Raw genomic sequence first — 24,696 nt, forward strand, 5'->3', positions numbered from 1 at the left:
CTGTTCAGCGAAGTTCCGTGGTGTCTCACTAAATGATACACTGCTAACAGGTCCTGACCTGATCAACTCTCTCCTTGGAGTTCTCTGTCGTTTCAGGAAAGAGGCTGTAGCAATCATATGCGACATCGAGAAAATGTTCCACCAGTTTTATGTTTCTCCTGAACTACGGAACTACTTACGGTTTCTCTGGTGGGAGGATGGAGACCTCGAAGCAGAGCCTCAAGAGTATCAAATGGCTGTTCACCTATTCGGCGCCGCTTCGTCACCTGGATGTGCCAACTTCGGTCTGAAGTACTTGGCACGCCAATACAAAGAAGAGTACCCATCAGCGTCAGCCTTCGTTGAAAGGAACTTCTACGTCGACGATGGGCTCATCAGCGTCCCCTCCGTAGAAGAAGCAAAGGAATTGATTGCTGAAGCACGAGCGTTGTGCAAGAGAGGAGGCCTGCGTCTACACAAGTTCAACTCAAATGAAAGGTCAGTTCTGGACTCTGTGGATCCAACTGAGAGAGCAGTTACATCTGAACCTCTCAATCTGGATCTAAATGCAGCTCCAGCAGAACGTGCTCTCGGTATCCAGTGGTCCCTTGAACATGACACCTTCAGCTTCAATGTAAACCCACAGACCAAACCCTTAACACGTCGCGGCATCCTATCCGTCATTGCTTCTTTGTACGATCCAGTCGGATTCGTGGCTCCGTTTATCCTAACTGGAAAGTGCATCCTCCAGGAGCTGTGCCGTCGAGGCATTGGATGGGATGACCCACTTCCTGAAGACTTAAGTCCACGGTGGGAGAGATGGAAGAACGACCTACAAAGGCTGAAGGAAGTCTCAATACCGAGATGCTACCAACCACAAGGCTTCTGCAACACTGTCACGAGGGAACTACACCACTTCTCAGATGCCAGCAATATAGGATATGGCTCGTGTTCCTATCTGAGAAGCAAGAATGAAGATGGTGAAGTTCACTGCAGCCTTGTGATGGCAAAGGCTAGAGTTGCACCTACAAAACTCACAAGCATTCCAAGATTGGAACTTTCAGCAGCAGTGGTCGCTGCAAGATCAAGTGTCATGCTGAGAAACGAGCTTGAAATGCCGATCCATGCAGATTTTTTCTGGACTGACTCCCAAGTTGTCCTGGCTTATATCAACAATGAAGCAAGAAGGTTTCATGTCTTCGTTGCCAATCGTGTGCAAATTATCAGAGAACACACCAGCCCCAGCCAGTGGCACTACATAGACACAACAGAAAACCCTGCTGACCATGCGTTGAGAGGTCTCAATGCAGTCGACATCTCCTCAACAAACTGGCTACCAGGACCCAAATTCCTGTGGGAGCAAGAAATACATCCAGAGTCTCACCTTACTCCAGAGTTGCTTGTCGGTGATCCTGAGGTCAGGTCAATGCAGGCGTTTGCAACCAAAGTTGAACCTTCCAAGTCAGACATTCTTACCCGTCTAAATCGATTCTCCTCCTGGTCAAAACTCCTCAAAGTCATTGCAAGAATCAAGAGGTTGAATTCAAAGCAAGCACATCCTGGCAAACCTGTGAGTGTGGAAGAACGCGAGAGAGCTGCCGAATCAGTGATGAGGCTCGCACAAGAAGAAGCATTCTCCCAAGAGATGAAGATACTTCAGAGGGAAGAAAGTCTTCAAAACTCCAGCCGTCTGTTTCGCTGGGATCCCATCTTAGAAGGAGGAGCACTTCGTGTCGGTGGTAGACTAGATCAGTCATCCTTAAGCCTAGAAGTCAAACACCCCTTGATTCTACCCAAAGAAGGACATATTACCAAGCTGATCTTGACCCACTGCCACGAGAAGATCTGTCACCAAGGACGGAATCAAACACTAACAGAACTTCGAGCCAATGGGTTTTGGGTCATCGGTGGAAGTAAGTCAGTCGCTAAGCTGATACACAGATGTGTGAAGTGCAGAAGACTGAGACGGCCTGCAGAAGAACAACGCATGGCAGAGCTTCCTAAGGAACGTGTGGAAGTGTCTGCTCCCTTCACTTACTGTGGCATTGATTGCTTCGGCCCATTCATCACTAAGAAAGCCCGCAAAGAGCAAAAGCGCTATGGCTTAATCTTCACTTGCCTTGCCTCTCGATCTGTTCACATTGAGATGCTTGAGGACTTATCCACAGATGCATTTATCAACGCCTTAAGATGCTTCATCAGTCTCAGAGGAGCTGTTCGTCAACTCCATTGCGATCAAGGAACGAATTTTGTGGGAGCTAAAAATGAGTTCAAAGAAGCACTGAAGCAATGCGACACCAAAACAATCGAGAGATTCCTCGCAGAAAGGCAATGTGAGTTTATCTTTAATGCTCCCTCAGCAAGTCACGCTGGCGGCATCTGGGAGCGCCAGATTCGGACTGTCCGTAATGTCCTAAATGCCACACTCTGTCAATACTCAGGCAGACTCGACGACTCTTCCCTTCGAACTCTGTTCTACGAAGCAATGGCCATCGTGAACAGCTGTCCGTTAACCGTAAACGGGGTAAACGATCCTACCTCGCTCGAGCCGTTAACTCCAAACCATCTCATATTGATGAAGTCCAAGATTGCCCTTCCACCGCTTGGCAAATTTGAGGAGGATGTCTATGAGGTGGGGTGAGGAACTAAAAGGTGGCGAAGAGTCCAGTACCTCGTCGAACAGTTCTGGAGCCGAAGGAAGAGAGAATATCTCATGAACATCTCCACACGCCAAAAGTGGCACATGACTCGACGCAACCTTAAGGTGGATGACTTAGTCATTATAAAGGAAGACACCCCTAGAAATCAGTGGCATCTGGGACGAGTGGTTGAAACCACAAAGGAGAGCGATGGACTAGTGCGTCGTGTCAAGGTGTTAGTAGGAGAAAGGACGTCAGTGAAACAAGATCGCCCTACCAAACCTTTGATTATAGAAAGGCCCATTCAGAAACTAGTTCTCCTCCTCAAGAGTGAGTGATCAGTTTAGTTCTCTACACCTTTATCCCTCTTATGACATAGGTTACCTTCTCTTAGTTATTAAGTAGTACTCACCTGCACATATCTAGAAACACTGATGCAGACATAGGACTCAAGTATGAGCCGTTCAGCCAGGTTGATCCTTGTCTTCACTCTTCATAACATGAGTGGTGGGAGTGTAGATGACCACTAGCAGTGTTTTATTATGATATACTTTTTGACTGATTTTATGTGACTTTTATTTTGACATCACGCTATCTGCATGATGAACTAATCTCTTACGCTCACACTCGTTCAAAGAAAAACACAAGAAGGCACGTTACAAGTCTAGAGCCAGAGATCGGAAAATATTGCTATAACCTTTAACTAAAGTGTTCTTTGAAGTGTTGTACCACTTTGCAGCATTCCTGGTCACCCTTTTGAGTCAATGCTTGATTTGCTTTGGCAGTAATAATTTAAGAACATTTATGAAGTTGCTAGCTAAGTAGTTAAGTTAATGGCGGTAGCCTTCCCTGGATCACCACTCTTTAGAACCCCTTGATACGCGGAGCGAGGTATGTGGTTCATTGTAATGTACTGTACTATGTATTTTATATTAATTAATTTCATACGTTCATGTAAAATGTAATGAGATTCATTTCTTATAATGGTTGTTGCCTGCCAATGCTGTTATCAATGTGATGCTAGCTTGCTGAAGTGCATTTGTCAAAGGACTATTTTGTATCTGGCTAAATTGCCTTTGTTATTTTCCTTTCAAGTTTTTACGGTGTTGGTGCTATGCACACTCGTCTGAATTAAAGTACACCCGTATGGAAACACTCCCAAGCCTGTTTATTCCAAGTTGAGGGGCTGCTACAGCATGATTACGATGAACTGGAGTGTATATGATGGTATTGGGCAGTTTACAGTTCTTCCTGATTTGCTGCCAAATTTTCACACTGTTAAGCACCATTCTGTTGTGTAGCTTTGTGCTTTTAGGGAGACCGGGAGCAGAAAAGAGGAGTGCTGGAAGAGAGCTATTTGTAACACTACTTTTTTCAATTGCAACCCAAGCAGGAGTATCCTCTGAGACCTCCACTGAATAATCAAACTGCCAATAGACCAAGGCTCTTAGATTAGCTGCCCAATAGTAGTGCAGAAAACATGGTAGACCTAGCCCACCCTTCTCTCTAGATTTATGTAAATTAGTTTTTGATATTCTGTGGGATTTGAAATTCCAAATAAAAGGAATGATTATAGAATCTATGGTTTTAAAAAAAGACTTGGTGAGAAAAACAGGAAGACATTGAAAAATATATAAGAATCGCGGCAGGGAGACCATTTTAATTGCATTTACACGACCTATCATGGAGATGGGGAGATTGCGCCACCTACCTATGTCTTCCTTCATCTTTTCTAACTTGACAAGAAAATTTAATTTAAAGATTAACTTAGGGTCTTTTGGTAAAACAACCCCAAGATACTTACATTTATCTGTGATTTTAAATGGTAAATTGTGCAGAAAGTTACTATCCAGGTCCTCATTCAATGGCATGAATTCACTTTTCTGCCAATTAATTGTATAGCCAGAAACCTCACCAAAGGACTTAATAAGATCCAATAGAATAGGGACGGTCTGCACAGGCTGGGACATAAAAATGGCCACATCACCTGCATACAGTGAAAGATGATTATCCATATTCCCAAGGCGTATTGGTTTGAGAGCTGGGTGTTGCCTGATACTAATAGCAAGTGGTTCAATTGCAATTGCAAAGAGTAAGGGACTCAGAGGACAGCCCTGTCGTGTCCCTCTACACTGCAAAAACTGCTTATCTAACAAAATCTCACCAAGTGTTATTAATCTTATATCAAGATAAAAAAAACTAGTTGGTATTGTTTTCAGTATAAAGAGACTTACCTAGCGCTTCCTTGTGAAAACATTTGACTTAATTTAAAAAAAGTTTGACTTATTTTAAGACATCTCATCCTGAAAACAAGCAAATTTGGCTGCCAGTGCGTTAAGCAAATGTGTCCTAAAAACAAGCAAATTTGGCTGCCAGTGCGTTGAGCAAATTTGTCTTGATAAGACTCCTTAAAATAAGTCAAAATCTTCTTAAATTAAGTCAAAATGTTCTTTTGAGAAGGTGCTAGGTAAGTCTTTTCATACTAAAAACAATACCAAATAGATTTTTTAATCTTAATATAAGATTAATAACACTTGGTTAGATTTCATTTTTTGCAGTGTATGTAGTAAGAAAGGAGTGGACTTATCTTGATTAGTTAGGGTACATGAAGACGGGTGGGCGTACAGTATTTCAATCCATGAGATAAACTTATCGCCAAATCCAATGTCAGCATCCATCGCCAACCTTGCTTCATCGTTCAATTTAGGAATGTCTAAACGTGCCATCCAGTCAGCGATGTTCCCCTTGGCTTTTGATTCATAAAGTTCTCTGTAATATTCCATAAAGGACTCATTTATGCTCTTAGGGTCGGTTATTATCTCCCCAGTTTTTGATCTGATTTGATATATGGCCCTATCAGCCTGTAAACTCCTCAGCTGTCTGGCGAGAAGCCTTTGGGGTTTATCTCCTAATTCAAAATATCTTTGTTTCAGTTTCAGCAACTGGCCCTTAACTTGATCAGATAAAATGTTATTATATTCATACTTAAGCTTAAGAATCTTTTGCAGAATGGAAGAGTCAGTAGTGGCAGATTTATAGATGGCTTCCAGTTGTGTTACGTCCCTTTCAATGTCCTTAAGCCGTTTTTGCTTTTCTCTTCTCGTTGCGGATTCAAAAGAAATGATATGTCCCCTGAGTACGACCTTAAACGTCTCCCATAAAGTAGAGTCTGTTACTTCTGCATTATCATTGGTGTCCATGAATTCAGAAATTTTAGAAAGAATGAACACCTCAAATGAAGGATCAGAGAGCAGTGAGGGGTGAAAGCGCCATCTGCAGTGTTGTTGTTTATGATTGAGATTAAGAACCAGTGAAACAGGAGCGTGGTCAGAAATGAGAATATTATGATATTTGGAGGAGAGCACGTTCGCTATTAGGTTGGAATCTAATAAGAAATAATCAATTCTTGAGAACGATGCATGTCTCTGAGAAAAACATGAATAGTCCCTGTCTGTGGGGTGTTGCAGCCTCCATATATCTACTAAGTTTGTGGAGGTTGCTAGACTCTGCAAGACCTTAGATGCAGCTGAAGAAGGCTGAATTGTCTGGGCCGACCTATCCAAAAAATAATCAAGTACACAGTTGAAATCACCGCCTATAATTACATGTGTATCAGAAACACTGGGGATCAAATTAAATAATTTAGAAAAAAAATCAGGGTCATCAAAATTTGGACCATATATATTCAAAAGTGTACCATGAAATGAGTATATATGGCCATATATCTGCCATTTGGGTCACATAAAGTGGAAATATGTCTGAATGGTATTGTTTTACGGATCAAAATTGCCACTCCCCTGGCATTACTAGAAAAAGTTGACTGAAATATCTGGTTAACCCAACTGCACCTCAGCAATTTTGCTCCACAGGGCCTAATGTGCGTTTCCTGTAAGAATAAGATATCTGCAGCCAAAGATTTTAAATGTGAAAAAACTTTGGCACGTTTAAGAACATGACCCAATCCACAGACATTCCAGCTGACAAATGTTATGCCGCCACCTCGTGGAGAAGTATTAGGATGCATCACTAATCGGAATAATAAATTGTGCACACGACTCACCCAGCAAAACTAAAAGAAAACAATACACAAAACATTTAAGATGGAACATTAAGAAAACCCTCCACCCCCCTTCCCACTTTCCCAAACAAAGTGAGAGTCTCATCCCTACAAGCATACAAAGAGGGAGCCTGACCAAAGAAAGTTCTAAACCTAAGGTAACTAGGCTACGCCTAAGTCCCTCTCCAACAGTTCAAAATCAAACATTTCGGTCATGAAAATGTCCAAACCCAAACAAACGGTTAAGATCACATACCAAGCATTGATTATCCCCAGTGAAAGTTAATTGGAAGATATAGTCCCTGCAAGCGCCCTTGCTTCTTGAGGAGTCGCGCATATTGTCTCCTTTCCATTCACCGTCACCCGCAGCCGAGCTGGGTAGAGAAAACCAACCCTCGCACCAGCATCCTTGAGCTTCTCCCGGATATCGTCGAATGCTTGCCTTTTCTTCATTACCTCCACTGGCAAGTCGGGGAAGATGTGAATCGCGTTGTCCTTGTAGCTCAGTGGAAACTGTTGACGTGCAAGCGGCAAAATCTTTTCTTTTGTTTGATAGTGGTGAATCCGGGCAATCATCACACGGGATCGAGCTGTAGCCCTCTCGCTCTCATCAGTGAGCAGGCTCCCAAGACGGTGAGCTCGGTCCACTACGATTGGCTTAGGGAAATTGCTAGCCCCTAGCAGGTTAGGCAAAAACTCTGTCAAAAATTCACACGGACGTCCGTTCTCAATTCTCTCGGGCAGACCAACGATTTTAATGTTCTGGCGCCTTGAGCGTGCTTCCAGATCTACCACTTTAATGCGGAGTTTTTCATTCTCTGCTTTCAGTTCAGTGCCTATCTGCTCAAGACGAGAGAGGCGGGCGTCCAAGTTAGAGGTAGCATCTTCCACTTCTGTCACACGATTCCCGAGACTTTGCAGGGACGCCTGGGTAGACATTAAAGTTGCCTCCAACACGTCAAAGCGATCTGTCATTGTCCTGCTCATATTTTGAATGGCCACAAGGATTTTTGCTGGGTCTGAAGGATCAGCCGTATCCAGTGATGCCTCGTGCGCAGCTAGCTCCGAGTTAGCTACTGCGGCTTCAGGAACTTTTTCTGGCTGTCCCCCACGATCTGGCTTTGCTGTAGCATTGGGTTTCTGTGTTTTCCCCATCCTCAATCCTTCAATAAGTGGCAAATGATCGAGAAAACTGACCATTTTTAACGTAAAGACCGAATTATTTCAGATATTGGAGAGGAGCTCCTGAGAAACACGTCTATTCCATTCGGTGCTCACTAGCGCCCCCCTAAAACTCGTTTTCCACCCGCGCAAAGTTTAATTCGGTGTTTTGCATGTTTATTTTTTAAACAATGCGCCCAGGGGTGTGGCAATTAACAACCTAGGGAGTGGCCTGGCGCACTGTCTAAAAATCGCTATTGTACACCTGGTCAGAAGTCTATGGCGAGTTGTTAATATGTTATTTTAAGAGCGCATTGTCAACAGTCATATTGGCAGGTGCACGCACCATCCTTCTATCATTCATGAACGCACACCAGCGCACGTCTATGCAAAACATTACAAATTGCACGATTACAATGGGAAACATAATTATGCAAATGCGTGAAGGCTATGCTAGGTTTTAGTAATGCATGGTTTAAGAATGACTATTTCATACGGTCTCGCAAGCAGCCTCCTTCAAATGCGCCGTTGAATGCCAAAATACCGATGCATTTATTTGACATATCGCGCTTTGCGCCGTTAAAGGGAATGACAGATGTCACTCTCATTGGTTTAAATGAATGTTACGCCCCAAATACACCCATATGACTGATTAAAAGACCTAGGAACACCTTGTTGCGCCATGCGCACCACGTTTGATAACGAAACCCCTCCTAATGTAAACTGGACATCCTACTAAATTTGAATAGACTTTTGACGAGTGACGATGTACTTTAGAATGTCATGATAGGGCCCCATGTCTCCGCGGACTAGCAGTCTCCACGTTGCGGACCGGCCCATAGTTTGAAAAACACTGCTTTAGGGTCTCACTAGCCTAGCCACGCCTACTAGATCTCCTTTCAGGAAGATACTAGTCTGGAACACAATAGGTCACTAGCATTTCCGTCAGTCGGCAGACTGCCCAATCAGCAACGAGAGGGGATGACAAAACCGAAATGGCTATAGTAGGAGCAACACCTGCAAACATCAAATAATGCAATTGGAGAAATGCAGAAATGTACAGCAAAGCTAGCCCCTAATACATTGTTTTCCGAATTTGTATGCTGTTTATTGTCAGTTTGTAAAGTTTAGGTGAAGTAGGAAGTAATGTTAGGAATCTCTGATCAATGTGATTGGTCCAGCCAAACCAAAGTTCTATGCCCGTCATCATGTAAACAAATCACGAGTGATCAGACTCTATTCACTTTGTGAATTAGTCTTGCTTCTGCCAGGCTAGGGTCTCACTTTGAATGAACTAAAACCTGAAAATGAATGAAAATGAATTAAAAAGTCCATTAAAATGTATTTATACTATAAATGTAGCTATAATCTACTTACTTGATGTCTGCATTCGGAAGGGACCTAGGTGGAATGAATAGAAAGTTACAAAATACAAATCAGTCCTTCTTTTAATATGATATATAGATAATCATCATATTGATAGTTCAATATGTTATTTCATTGCTCTGTCATACATTCACAAAGACTTTTTCCATACCCAGCATATGTCATTTTTTTTAGTTGATGAGTATTGCAAATCCATAACTCATCGTCTTGTTTGAAACTGGCACTATTGCGTAGGAAAGCATTTAACTCCACAGTGACCATGTCTTCATCAGGTCCAGGTTCTGTCTGCTGGGGTCTGTAAAGCAAATTATGAAAAATTATAACAAATTACTTCTGACCTCCAAATGATACAAGTATGGGACTAAAACTAACAAAAATTCTGTAGATGATGGCTGAGGCTAAAGCAAATTACATAATTATACCTTAAGGCCTTCCAGTTCTGTGGCCCTGTGTAATTACTTTCAACTGCCACTAGAGCAATGCACAATGCAACAATGCACCTAGACATATTTGCCTTTGTGAATCAAATGTGGTAATGTTTTAAACATGCTGTAATCATCACTGCCTTGCTGATGTCACACTTTCACCCACACAGTGTAGACTTAGGGCACCTCAAAACCATGCCTTGCGGCTTCCTTGTGTTGCCATGGATGGTCACAAATATAAGTGAAAATATGGCAAGCAGCAATGAGGGAGCCAAGCAGACAGTTCAGCAGTCCAGATTTGCCATGTAACTCAATGCTGTTGCATCAGACATATAGCATTAAGCAGTTACAGCAAGTTCCATGCCAAACAGCCCAAGATTGGCTGAGTTGGGGCAGCCGTGGCCTACTGGTTAGCACTTTGGACTTGTAACCGGAGGGTTGCCGACCAGTAGGAATGGCTCAAGTGCCCTTGAACACATGTCCAACTTTGGCCTGTTGGTGGCGCTAGAGGGTTTGAGGTGCTGGCATGAAACTTGCTGAAATTAATTATTGAACCAGACGGTTCTATGGGCTACCATTGACTTCCATTGCAGAATTATACATATTAGCAACTACAGGCCAAAATGCATTTTTGCCAATTACAGAGCCCCCTAGAGGTCAAAGGTCACCAAATTTCTTGAGCGTCCTCCCAATGCGGTCATGATACATGACAAGGTAGCTGAGATATGAGCTCACTTCCTGTTTGACGGTTTCGCCACCAATTTCGATTGACTGTTACGGGCCATGCTTTAGCCAATTGTTCCAGTTGCTGGAATGTTGCTGAGATATGAGCTCACTTCCTGTTTGGCAGCTTTGCTGCCAAATTCGATTGGCTAACGCGGCCAAACGGTTATGAATTTGAAAAATCTGTTGCATAACTTTTGTGCGGCTTGGTCTGAAGATCATATGTACTAAGTTTCGTGAAAATCGGGCAAACTATGTGAGGCGTGAAACTTTAGTTTCACTTTCGATAAAATCCAATATGGCGGAAAATCCATCATGGTGGAAATTGACGTCATAGGATGCGGTGAACTCGGCTTCGTCCAAGGATTCCAACGATACCTCATTTTTTAACGAATTATCATGGGACTGTGCCTAATTAGTGTGCCAAGTTTCACAACTTTTTACCAGACGGTTCTATGGGCTGCCATTGACTTCAATTTGATTAGATTGGACTGGATTGGATTAGATTGGGTCTTGAATCCATATACAAAATTTGGGTTCTATATGTAAAAACATTTCTGAGATATGAGCCTACTTCCTGTGATTATAGTTTGGATTGGACTGGATTGGATGGGAATGGAATGGAATGGATTGGATTGGACGTGACTTGATTGGATTGGATTGGACTGGACTGGATTGGATTAGATTGGACTGGGCAGGATTGGATTGGGATTGCTGAGATATGAGCCTACTTCCTGTGATTATAGATTGGATTGGACTGGTCTGGATTGGATGAATTGGACTGGACTGGACTAGACTGGATTGGATTGGACTGGACTGGATTGAATAGGATTGGGATTGGGTCTTGAGTCAATGCACTAGGATGGGATCCCAAGTCCATATAGCAAGTTTGGTTTCAATACAGTGGGCACTACTTTGAAATGGCCACTTCAGTCGCACATTACGCGGCGTGAAGCTGCGTGAAACTTTAGTACCACTTTCTGCCACTGTACATCGCTCTGTCAGTAGTCTGCCTGCCGCCCCTTCTGAAAACGCAGGAGGCTACCTTTAAACATAATTGTTGCCGAGAGGAATCCCAGCCTACGAATTCAATAACAAAATAAATCATGCATAATTAAAAATTACCTCGATTTAGGCTACTTGGGTATGGCATAAGGCTTGGCTACACAGTGGTAACGAAAATCGAAATCTGCTTTTGATAGCCTACCGGTGCCGCTCCACAAAACAAAAAAATATCTTAATTTGCTGTCTACGTTATTGTCAGTGTTGGGGGTAACGCGTTACAAAGTACAATTCAAATTTCACTAATTCGTTACAGATATTGAATAGCTGTAACGTCCATTCCTGCGTTACTCTTGATATCTCTAATATATTGACTTATTGTTTCCATATGCATGGAGTGATTGCTTATTGAAAATATAGATTAGCCTAGACTCATTACTTCATTGTAGAGATATGCGCAGGACAGAGCACACATTCTCTCCTTGCACCGCTCTCCCTCAAACAGGTTGGCTTCAGCTCTCACCTCCCCTACGCAAATCAAAACAGTGTCTTGTGCAAGAACTGTTCATGCAGACTACAACTGGCGCGGTGTAGCCTACACAACTTTGTTCAAAATTGATGCATTCAAGTTAACTTTGCAAAGTTAGTGTTATAGCCTACTTATCACAACGTTGTAAATCGCAAACACTTATTTATTCTAATGTCTCTATAGGGATGGTGGCTTTAACCACGTAAAATCAGAGTGAAATAACATTTTGTACTATAGAAACATCATATAATTCGAAACATGAATTATTCTAGCTATATTAATGGCATAGTGCATGCTATTTCCCTAACCGCGAGATACAGTGGGCATCGCTTTCAAATGACCACTTCAGTCGCGCATTACGAGGCGTGAAGCTGCGTGAAGCTTTAGTACCACTTTCAGCCACTGTGCGTCGCTCTGCCACTGTACATCGCTCTGCCTGCCGCCCCTACTGAAAAAGCAGGAGACTTGCCGAGAGTAATCCCAGCCTATGAATTCAATAACAAAATAAATCATGCATAATTAAACATTACCTCGATTTAGGCTACTTGGTCTTGGTCTTAAGGCTTGACTACACGGTGGTAACGAAAATCAAATTCGAAATTTGCTGACTACATTATATTGTCAGTGTTGGGGGTAACGCACGCAAATCAAAACAGTGGTGTAATAATTGAGCCAGTAGAGAAATAACTGTTTATTAATCTGTAGCCTTGGGTAGGCTTCTGCAGAAAACAATGTTGTTGCCGATTTAATACTATCTGGCGACGTTTTTAACAGGCTACACAATAGAGGCTTAGACAACTATGACCCACGTTTTGGTTTCGTATATGGATTTGCCCTACTTCTTGACTGCAATGTAGTCAATTGACTGCTTGACATGTCATTTTTATTTTTCTGTACAATAAACAAATACATCTGCTTTATGCCGAAGAATTACGTTCATATTTGGCTGACTTCTACAGACGCGCAAAAAAACACTGCCAGGCCATCCTTAAAAAATATTTTTGTTTGCCGTAACCCAACCGACCCTGTCAATTTAGAACTGACCCAAATATTTATTTTTTTCCCCTTTTAGTCCGACCGACTTGCCGGTTGTAAACTTGAGTTAAGACCGACCAATTTTTTTTTACTCTAAACAACCAATACAAATAAAATGCTATTTATTTTAGTAGGCCTAAGTATTGTGAATATAAATTGCCTACATACAAACGTAGACTCTCTTAAATAAAACCCTGTGGCGTCGTTTCATTCACACAAACATCTCGACTCAACGCTTATTACTAGGCACGAAGCTCTGGAAGAAATGTGCCCAGAACTGTGCCCAGAGTACACAACTGTTTCACCAGCACATTTAAATGACTTGACTAAAACCGTACATAACTGGAGGTACACCTGTTATCTCAATCAGTCTGTATGTAGTGTTAATTTTGTCACCTATTTTTAATTTAGTCTTAGTCTTAGTCTTGTGACGAAATTTCCTTTTTAGTCTTTGTCATATTTAGTCATTCAAATATCATTTTTGTTAGTCAAGTTTTAGTCGACTAAAAGTCTCGTCATTTTAGTCTAGTTTTAGTCAAAAGAAAACTAAAGGTATCTTAGTCTTAGTCAGTTTTAGTCAACACATTATAGTCTTTTTTTAATAACAAATTATTTCTGATTACCATTTGAGTCAAATAGTGTTTCACACATCTCAATTTTCCAACAATATTGTGTGTCCACAGGGCTACTCGTCTGTTATAATTATTCATTCTTATTTTTTGTCAGTCAGTATGTTTACATGCACAGGTAAGTCGAGCTACAGTTATAGTTCGGCTGGGATTTGACCATAGACAGTAAAAGATTTGACTGGACCACTGTCATATTTGTAGACCAGTGTTTCTCAAAGTGTGGTCAGGGGATTACTGGTGGTCCGCAAGCTATCCCAAGTGGTCCACGAGCAGACGTGGTAAAATATAATATAGATGAGTTGTTTGCAATATTGAACTAACTTGTATGTAAAAACAGTTCTGCAACACTGTCTATGTAAGATATGCCAGTTTAAATCATACAGTATGAATCCACACAACAAGCAAAGTGCAAAGACAATAAGCAAGGTGGTTCAGTGAGTAGGCCTATTGTGTAGACTAATTATAGGCTACTGTTGAAGTAGGTCTAATTTTTTTTTTTAGCTAGGGTTAGTTAAGTGGTCCTGAAACTGAAAAAGTTTGAGAAACACTGTCGTAGGCCAAAGTATTAATGTTTTACTCCGCCTCGCTAGATGGCGATATGCGCCCAAACACAACACATTCCCCAAACAGACTCTCCATCTTAGCCATAGCTAACTTTCTAGCGAACTTTCCATATTAGCTTACTTGCTAGCAAACTTTGCATCATCAGTCTAACTAGTTAAATAGTTGATATTACATGATGAGCATTTTCGTATGGACATTCTGGGGGATGTTAATTTGTATGAGAGAAGCTTCAACTTCTGGGTATGTAGCATTGTGGCATAAAGCTTAGGTAGTTAGCTTGCTAACTCTGGCATAAATCTCCAGTGTTCTTGTTCCATGTAGTTTCGTGTTGCAGCCACAGGGTTGCAGCAACAGCACGTAGACTAGCCTACAGGAAAGCTGTTGCGTATGAACTCATTCGGAATATTTTGAAAACGTAACAGCTAGATATTCTGTCTTCTCATTTTGTAGACGAAAATGAAGAGAGATTTTATCTTAGTTTTTATTTCATGCAAAACATTTTAGTCTCGTCTTTTTTCGTCAACAATAATGCATCTTAAGATAGTCTTAGTCAGTGTTTCAGGACATTACTGCCGTCTCGTCATCGTCTCGTCTTAGTCATGAAAAAAAAGGTCGTTGACGAACATATTTCCTTTCGTCTGGTCTGACGAAATTAACACTATCTGTATGTCCTCATTTTGTGAATGCGAGGACGATATGAGTCTGTTGCATAGATGTCCGAGTCACGCATAATGTTTGAAAACCACTGGCTCGTAATCACAATAATTTAACACACGACAGTTGGATACTTCGTCATGTTCCCCTTGGGACATCGAAAACTTATTTTTAATAGGGTAGACTACCGTCGGAGATGCTGACTTGCAAAGGCCTCGGGATAACACCATATCTCCACTATCATCAGTCAATGCCTCCGTGATCAAAGTGGGGAATGAAAGAAAAAGTTTGAGAACCACTGGCTTAACAAGTTAGGCCTACCTGCAGTCCAGAACACACATTGCAAGCCTTTATAATCAACTACTATTTGTTCCAACAGCATTCAAACAAAGCCTTTATAAAAGTGAAAAAAATATATATTCCATAATATTCCAAAATAAAATACTGTTACTGTAGTAACTGTATCCCAAGCTTCAGCTCCCCACGTCTGTGACAGGCAGACGTGACACCGCTAAATTCTCAGCTTGTTTATACCCCACACTAAGACCACTAGGCCCATCACTGTGGGGTGCGGTAGCCTAGCCTACTCTCTGGGATTTAAGTCAAGCAATATAACCATACAAATGTTTCAAAATGAGTTATTTCGGCTTTGTCTGAACTGGCCATTGTAGGCTACGTAAAAAAAATAAACAAGTAGGCCTATTCCCTATCCAATGATATCGGCAAATGTTTGTTTTCCAAAGTATGAATTTCACTTCACCATGCACCTTCGACAATGAATAGCTCATTACACTTATGTTACTGTTGAACGTAGGCTTAACTGGTATCATTACAAACATTATTCGGTGTCCTAAACACTGGCATTTTATGGCATTGTGTCATGTAAGGTCGTTGCAAAATCTAGAGAAATGTGTGAGGTGGTCAGCGGGGGACAATTGAGACACACATTGGATTGTGTTATTACTTGCATTCCACACTATCCACAGCTGTGGTATTGGGGGCAGGAGGATTACTGTTGCAGGCTTTATACAATTCTTCAACAGAAGGCCTGCCTCGAATGCAGGCTTGCCCAAAATAAAGGCCTGTGGTTTGCGCAGCCTACAGTAAGTAGGTTAAATAACAGACCCGCCACAATGTGCGGTATGATGATTTTTTACGAGCAAGATGTTTTTGGTGCTCTGCATGTTCTTAAATAACAATGATCATCAGTAGCCTAATATTCGACCATTATTTAAATGGGCTATGCATTGGGTTAGACACCAGGGGCCATATTCACAAAGCATTTTATCTTACCACTAGGAGTAGGCTACTCCTAAATAGCAATAAAATATTTTAGCTATAGGAGTTTCTCTTATTAAGTTATTCACAAAGCCTTTCAGACCTAGGCTACTCTTCGTAAGGGAAAATGACAACTCCTGAACAGATTCTGGAGCTGAGCGCTCTAGAATCTTTGACTAACAGTCTAAGAGTGAGTGAGTCTTCGTTGCTATGGATGACGTTATTACTCATGCACGAGCTTGACTGAAGTGACCACCTTGATTGGCTGATGATTGTAACACGGGAATGATTCCAAACACCTCCCTTACGATGGAAGATGATGAATAACTGAATAAAAACGCCTAACCTAAATGAATCAAGAGTAAGGCAAAACAAATAGCATACTAGCCTAATGAAACATACGGATTGATGTAGTATCTTTGTAACATTATTAAATTAATCTGTTACTATGCCTATGCCTATGTTTGCAAAAGAGAACATTTTAATTTGATTCACAATAATGTTACATTTAATTTACATGTTGACAATGAGTAGCCTAGTGGTGGTTGTTGTTGGTGGCGTTATTGCATGTTAGTTATGCCTACAATGCAAAATTGCTTCCTTACGATTGGAAGCTCCTGTAGCCGCATAGGATTTCAAAACAGGCGAAATGCCACAAAACCGGTTTGTGAATAGGTCTGTGAGTTAGGAGTCCTATTGACTTCTTAGCTGTCACAGCTGGTGGGAAGGTGTGATTTGTTGGGGGCAGGGCCGGATTAACTGGGCACAAATGTCTGATGACCCCCCTGCCCCCCAGTCAACGTGAATCGGGTGGTCAGTTAATAGGCTATGCCGAAATAGTTTTCAACATTTTGAATATTAGTGTCGGGTGAATTAGGAAATGTTCTCAAAGTAGCCTTATGGCTGAAAGCTGCTTGGGATCCCCCCTGTCAAGCAATATAACCATACAAACGCGCGCACTCATTGTTTCAAAAGGAGTAAATTCGGCTTTGTCAGAGCTCAGCTGTGGACGACACGACACGGCATGCCCAATTGAAAATAAATTAACGCAACGCAACACAGACCCCGCTTCTCTCGCGTCAGTCACTGACATGAACGAAACACAGAACCCGCTTCTCTCACGGCAGTCACTGACAGTAGCCTAGAATAAATGCATGGGGAAAAAACTTCCCCATGACAAAGACATCGTAAAACACTGAAAGTTAATATTTTGTCACTATAACATACATCTGTCCTTTGTCAAATGTGTTATGTTCCAAGTAGCCTAGTGCGTAATTCTGCTTCATAAAGTTGAACAAATACATTTGCTTATTTCACAGAAAAATATAAATAGCAGTTAGGGTCTACAGTGCAGAGTTGGTAAGTTATGGTAGGCCAACTTGGAGTGAACATACAAACAGGGGAAATTCTTTCTCTAGTAGCTGAGTAGCCTCAGGTGCGCACGTTAGACATAAGGCCGAACATGCAAGCGCCAATGAATCGTGCTCTCACGACAATCATGCCGTTAATCTAACTCTGAGTTCGCCTTCAAGCAAGGAAAACGATGATTTGAAGACATCTGTTTCGTTGGAAGGGCAAGGGGTAGCAACAGGGCAACACAGAGACAGGCCCGATGGCAGGGCTGTTATGAGAGTATTAAAATATGGGATATTCTACGGGAAAACATTAAAACGGCAAGACAGCGGGGGGAAGTTAAAATACGTGAGAAACACGGAAAAATTTGGCATGCATTGTTTCGGTCCCCGTGCACAGGGATTTGTCATATTATTGATCACATATGATTTTTTTTTTTTTTTTTTTTTTGCCCCACCACCACCCCCCCTCTTCGGAGGACAACTTTATTTTTATTTAAGTAACATATTTTTCAAAGTGCAAATACAATTGTCCTACCTCAACCATTTATGTCTGAAATCTTATCATATAGCACCACGTGAATTGAAACATAAAAACACATGAAACGCAATAAGGTAACATAGACAAGTGAGACAGATAGACAGACAGATAGACAGACAAACAAACAGACAGACATACAGACAGACAGACAGACAGACACGCAGACAGACATACAGACAGACAGACACGCAGAGGGACAGGACGATGACAGAGCTGACAGGATGGGACTCAGTTTTTTTGTAATTGAATGGAGTGGTCATGTAAAGGGCTTTGGTAACATGCTATGTTTGGGTGTTGCTAGTGTGTGTCTATATGTAAAGTGGTGAATGTAGGGGGGAAAGGAGGAAATAAGGTTAAATAAAATAAATTCATTTTAATTAATCAAACAATCAACATATCAAATCAAATAGACAGATAGATAAAGATAGAGAAGGGGGCAAGGAAAGGGGGGAGAGTTTGGGGTTATGGTTTTGTTGAATTTAAAAATGATAGAAAGGGAGACCAGGTGTTTTCAAAGGCTGACATTTGCTTCTCTTTATGTGCATGATGTTTTTCTATTGTAATATATTCTGTGATTAGGTTTTTCCAGTGATTGATATGGCATGATTTCTTTGATTTCCAGTTTTGGAGGACTACTTTCTTAGCGACAGTTAGAGAGATGAGCAAGGGTTTTTTGAAGTGTTGCGTAATGTGTATTTCAGAAATGTCATTAAGAAGACAGAGTGTTGGAGATGATGGGATTCTGGAGTCCAGGATTGTAGAGAGTGCCTCAGTGATTGTGACCCAAAAAGAGTGGACAGGTTGACATAGCCACATGGCGTGCAGATAGTCGTCTGTGCTACCTAAAGCCCTCCTTATACTGACAGACTTTGGAAAGATTTGCAAAGATTTGGAAAAGATTTTTGAAAGACTACAGTTTCAGACCCTCTCACATCTAAAGACAAGTAGTAGAGTTTTAAGTCACAGACTATGATTTTGCAATGACTAGGGATCTTGCAGGGTCACTATTTACAAGACTGCAACTAGATTCAATTATTACCCATCGTAGATAAACAGGAACTGAAATGATAGCCTACTAAACTCAAAGTTGTATTTTCGTGTTTCTGCAGCATTGTTTCACATGTGTGACATCCCTAACCGCTATAGAGTTGTTCTGTCACGTGGAAGAGCCGACTAAATATGTATAAGAAATGACAAATATTGTAAGAATAACAAATAATCATATAGGCTACAGCTGTCGCCTACTTTGCCCCTTCCTGTTTTGTGTTGGAGAGAGGTCACTATTGGTTTTTATAGTTCACGTCACTATTTGCATGAGCCACGACTAGAAAGACTTGCGATAATATCAAACATGTTTGCATTGTGAACAAATATCTGTGTTTGTTAAGCCCATTTTAAACATTTTACTTTGAGTGATGTGAGATCTATGAATGACTTTATACTGTATAAGCTGTAGATTTGTGTTAGTGGTCATGGAAAATGTGTTATTGCAGATTTGTTCCCAATAATCAGGGTTGGGAGAGAACGCCAAGTCATTTTCCCACTTAGTTATTGGGAGTGTTATTGTTGTTTTTAGATTTGTGATCAGTGTATATAGCTGGGAGGTTAATTTTTTGTAAGTTATTCATTTTCATAATTTTTTCTACAAGTTCAGATGGTTGTAATGTGTTGTTGGTGAGGCTTGTTTTATCTTTAATTTTAAGTTTAAGCTGTTGATATTGAAGGAATTGTTCTCTCCCAACCCCATATTTCTGTGTCAGTGTATCGAATGACATGAATTGGTGGCTGTCAAACATGTGGTGAAGATGTGAGATTCCTTTTTGTGCCCATGTGGAGAAGTGGAAAGGTTTATTCTGTAGTGTGAACACTGGATTGTGCCAGAGTGGGGTGTACCTGTTTAGAGCTAGTGATGATTTTGTGATTTGGTTTGTTTTCCACCAGGCTGTCAGAGTTGAATTGATGGTAATGCATTGGCGGAAGTTGGATTTTTTGATTGATTCTGAGTAGAAGGGGAGGTCTGCTATTCTGATATCTGTACATTGGTTTTGTTCTAGTTCAAGCCATGGGTAATTGTGATTTTGTATGTTGATCCATTTAACTAGGTATTGTAACTGATTTGCCAGGAAGTAGTGATGGAAGTTTGGTGCCTCAAGGCCGCCATGTGATTTTTTATTTTGCAGTGTTGAGAGTGATATTCTGGGTTTTTTTCCTTTCCAATAGAATTGCGTTGTTAATGAATTGAGAGTTTTAAACCAATTGTCTGTGGGAGTAGTGGGGATCACGGGAAAGATTGATTTAAGAACGTTATCACAGTGTGTGGCTGTGGCGCAAAGCAGCGCGGGCGGAAGACAGCAACAATTGGCAGGGGAGGGTCATGTCTTTTTTAACAATCATTCATTGAACAATTTCTAGCAGGCAAGGGAGGGTCATGCAACTTTTGACTGAAGCACTCAAAATTCCTCCGGTGGCCCCTTCAATAAATAACGAACAGTCCCTAGATTGCTGCTGGGCTATATGTCTTGGTTCATGTCTGTTAACAACTCATTGCCGTCAAACGCGTAGCCTATCTCGCGGTTGCATCCATTACAAACAAACATGCAATGTGAACGTCTGGGATTGGGAAGAGCACTAAATGCTCTACTGAATAAGCATGAAGTCAAACCTTTAAATGAAAAAATAAACCGCTAATGAAGTAAACTTGTGACCATCAAAAATTGTTTATCGCCTGTAACTCCGTGATAACAGGATGTAACAGGAAGGCATTTGGCTGAGCAACGGAGGTTAATATGCTCTATATTTTGTCCAAATGATGTCTGTCTATCATCGTTGCACTCGGAGAAAACCAGAATGTTTCATTTGTCCTGCGTTTCTTCTACGACTGCAAACGGGATTCACTCGCAGTTAACCAAATATTTCTTTATTAGGGCAGGGCAGGCATATTTCTGGCTATTAAATTATTTCTAAACCAGTCTGCTAAAGTCTGTAGTGAAGTCTGTGTAGGGTTTTCCAGGCTCCATTTCTTTTTACGAGACACCCTGCTCACTTGAGCCATCTACCGATTGTTTGGGTTGTTGCAGCGTCTCACTGGGAAAATACAAATTGATACCGCGTGATCCCACGCGCGGACCGCTAGTGAAGCTGGCCAAGTCGAAGCACTGCCCACTGTATGCGCTTCACCATGACGGCAATAAGTTGTAAACAGACATGAACCAAGACATATAGCCCAGCAGCAATCTATCTAAAATAACACATACTTGAAGTACCATTCAGGTTATGTTGTCAATAAGGGTGTCACGATTTCGATTTTATATCGAAATCGATCGAAATTACATCCCAATCTCGAACTTCGAACTTAAAAGTAGAATCGACGATGCAGCCACACCCCCAATGTCACGTCCAGCATGTATGCCAAGACGCACAAACACACACGCACGTGCTGAACTGCAGCGTCAACACTCCTCTAATTTTAGGCTGCAGCCAGTTAAAATATACACATCAACCTACCGAAATCAAAGCCCCTCTTGCTACTTTGAAATCACCGGTGTGGAAGTATTCATTCATTCACGTCAATTAAAACTAACTTAGCCTACTCAACTAAGCAAGTGAAAAAGTGATCTAGTTACAGTCCAAAGTTACTTTAAGGCTTAAAATGCACATTGATAAGTACATATTCCATGAACACTAACCTTGGGTCTCTTCGCAGTGTGCTGAAACAATCAAATTATCATTCTGTGTTGTTTCATTTCACTATGTTCACGTCTCTGTTTTAGCCTAATGTAAGTTCTGTTTACATTACAACTTCAGGGTTGGAACGGTTTCAAAATAAAAAGCGGTTTCAAAATAAAAGCCCCCCGAAACAGAAAAGGAAAAGGCCAAAAAGAGTAAATAACATATAAGAAATGCATTAATAGTAATATTTAAAAAAAGATCGAAAATCGAATCGAATCGTGACTTTAAAATCGAAAATTACATCGAATCAAGGATTTGGAGAATCGTGACACCCCTAGTTGTCAAATATTGAAGTTGTGGGAAGTTTACATAATTTAAGCTGTATGTTTCATTCGTCCCCCATGCTGTTTCATTTGTCCCAGCCAGGAGGGACGAATGAAAGAAAACGCACGTTCGACTTCTCCTTAAATAACTCTTGAACTGTTTTGTTCAGAGCTGTAAATGCAACTGTATGACAGAGGACAGATGTAGGTTGCTAGTGACAAAATGTTAACTTTCAGTGTTTTACGATGTCTTTGTAAATTACGTTTAATTAAAAAGTGTTTCATTCGTCCCGGTTCTCCCATACTCTTCGTAAGGAAAAATGACAACTCCTAAACTAAGAGTTTACAACAAATTGGTGAGTAAAGCACGTTTTGCTAGTTTCTTACTAGCCATCTAGGAAAGGATGTAATTCATAAAAAACAATCGGAGTATGAGTGAGACGATGCTCAATGTTTGTATGAAACCTTGGTATGCCATATCATAGTTAAATAGAATGTTTAATCTCTGACGAGAATCTTAATGTTCCTGCCACTTTGGTACAAGCCGTGTCATTGTGCTCAATGTTAAATCCTAGCTAACGCCCTAACTAGCTGGCGCAGCATGGTAGCCTAGTCAGCCGAGCCGTTAGTAGTGTTTTGAACCATGCGAGATGCGTGGTGCTTAACTTGTTTACATTTTAGCATTCAGTTGATGCAATAGCGGATGCTAATGAGTTATAATACAGATGCATTAGAAATGCATAGCTTTTGAGTTTCACATGTATATTTTGAATAAGTTAGTTGTAATATTTAATTCATAGTCATGTTACAATGCAATATGTTAAAATAGTCCTTGAAAAGGTTAAAAAGGAAAATGTTTTAGTGAAAAATAGATAAGCACACTGCTTAATGATGTTAAAAACATTATTGTTATTTCATCTATGCAATTCATTGAATTGTACTGAAAGTACATGCTTATAAGTAATGTATTTGCTTATATTTCATTTGTATTGTTTATTGTGATGTAAGTCAGTCATCTCAATGTAATCTTAAGTGCATCCTTAGTTATTGGTTACACATTAGAAGGTGTTCTAAAAGAAAGAAAGAAGTTAATGAGGTCTCATGTTGAAGAATAGAAATAGAACAGAATTCTTATTATTCTGCACTTTGTGTAGATTGGTTTTTTTGAACGACCAGATCAGATTTGGATCCCAGATGGCGAGCCCAGCCCAGTGAGACTGAGAACGATCGTGGATGCGGTGTGGCCAACCGTACAATTTGTCTCAGAGAAACCCAAGATTTGTTCATTCGTTCATCGAACACCAGATAATATTTTCCACACTGTTGACTCAACACAGTAGTCATATCCGCACACATTCAAGGAACTGAACTTTGGGAATGGATACACACACACACGTTCAAGGAACTGAACTTTGGGAATCAATACACTTTTCATACAGGAACTGATATACACTTTTCATACAGGAACTGATACACACTTTTCATACAGGAACTGAACTCTTTCTTGAATCAGTACATACAGGAATAAGAGGCTTGAATTCTAAGTTTCCTTTGATTTTCATATTTTATTTGTTTAAAGAGCTCTTCCTTATCATTTCATTTATATTTTGCCCATTCAATGCTGTGTACCCGCACTGCTGTCTTGGAGGCAATAAAACGGTCAATTGTTCAACTTATTAATTCCTATTGTGAGTTAGTCCATTTAAGCATACCCCTCTTCCGAGCCTAGGTTGATGTTTAGTGCTTGAATTACTGGTCCAGGTCTACGAGCGCTACATATGGATGACGTCATTACTCATGCTCAAGCTTGACTGAAGTGACCACCTTGATTGGCTGATGATTGTAACGCGGGAATGATTCCAAACACCTCCCTTACGATGATGAGTGACAGGTGACAGGTCTGAGAATGCGTGCGCTACACAAGGACGGAAGATGATGAATAACTGAATAAAAAGGCCTAGCCTAAATGAATCAAGAGTAAGGATAAACAAATAGCCTAGTAGCCTAATGAAACATACAGATTGATGCAGTATCTTTGTAACATTATTAAATTAATCTGTTACTATGCCTATGCCTACGTTTGCAAAGAGGAGAACATTTTAATTTGATTCACAATAACGTTACATTTAATTTACATGTTGACAATGAGTAGCCTAGTTTTGGTTGTTGTTGGTGGCGTTATTGCATGTTAGTTATGCCTACAATGCAATATTGCTTCCTCACGATTGGAAGCTCCTGTAGCCGCATAGGATTTCAAGACATGGTGAAATGCCAAAAAAGCAGTTTGTGAATAGGTCTGTGAGTTAGGAGTCCTCTCGACTTCTTCTAAGCTGTCACAGAGGTGGAAAGGTGTGATTTGTTGGGGGCAGGGCCGGATTAACAATTCATAGACCCCTGGGCACAAATGTCTGATGGCCCCCCCTGCCCCCCAGCCAACGTGAAACGGGCGGTCAGTTAATAGGCCTATATCTAAGGCACGAGCGCATCTGTGAGGCCAAGCCTCACCAAGTAGCCTGTTTGTTTACAACTAACATTACATTTAATTAAACTGCTTATAGGCTATGCCGAAATAGTTTTCAACATTTTGAATATTAGTGTCGGGTGAATTTGGAAATGTTCTCAAAGTAGCCTTATGGCTGAAAGCTGCTTGGGATCCCCCAGCAATATACAGTAACCATACAAACGCGCGGCCTGCACTCATTGTTTCAAAAGGAGAAATTTCGGTTTTGTCGTAACTGGCCATTGTAGGC

The 24,696-nt window shown here is 41.0% G+C and overlaps 1 protein-coding gene across 1 annotated transcript in view; it reads right to left on the bottom strand.

Moving 5' to 3' along the window:
* Window positions 1-24,696, bottom strand: part of LOC143099421 (E3 ubiquitin-protein ligase rnf213-alpha-like) — a 351,714-nt gene that overhangs the window by 288,709 nt on the left and 38,309 nt on the right. Inside the window, exons 5-6 of the mRNA XM_076262416.1 lie at window positions 9,374-9,517; window positions 9,214-9,237 (exon numbers count right to left, since the gene is read on the bottom strand). Of these exons, the coding sequence (XP_076118531.1) occupies window positions 9,214-9,237; window positions 9,374-9,517 (168 nt within the window). The remainder of the gene's footprint in view (window positions 1-9,213; window positions 9,238-9,373; window positions 9,518-24,696) is intronic.

This window comes from Alosa pseudoharengus, unplaced genomic scaffold (assembly GCF_046254945.1).
Source record: "Alosa pseudoharengus isolate Yale_2024_CS ecotype anadromous, Long Island Sound unplaced genomic scaffold, YU_APseudo_1.1 YU_APseudo_1.1_scf_28, whole genome shotgun sequence".
Classification (NCBI taxonomy): domain Eukaryota; kingdom Metazoa; phylum Chordata; class Actinopteri; order Clupeiformes; family Clupeidae; genus Alosa; species Alosa pseudoharengus.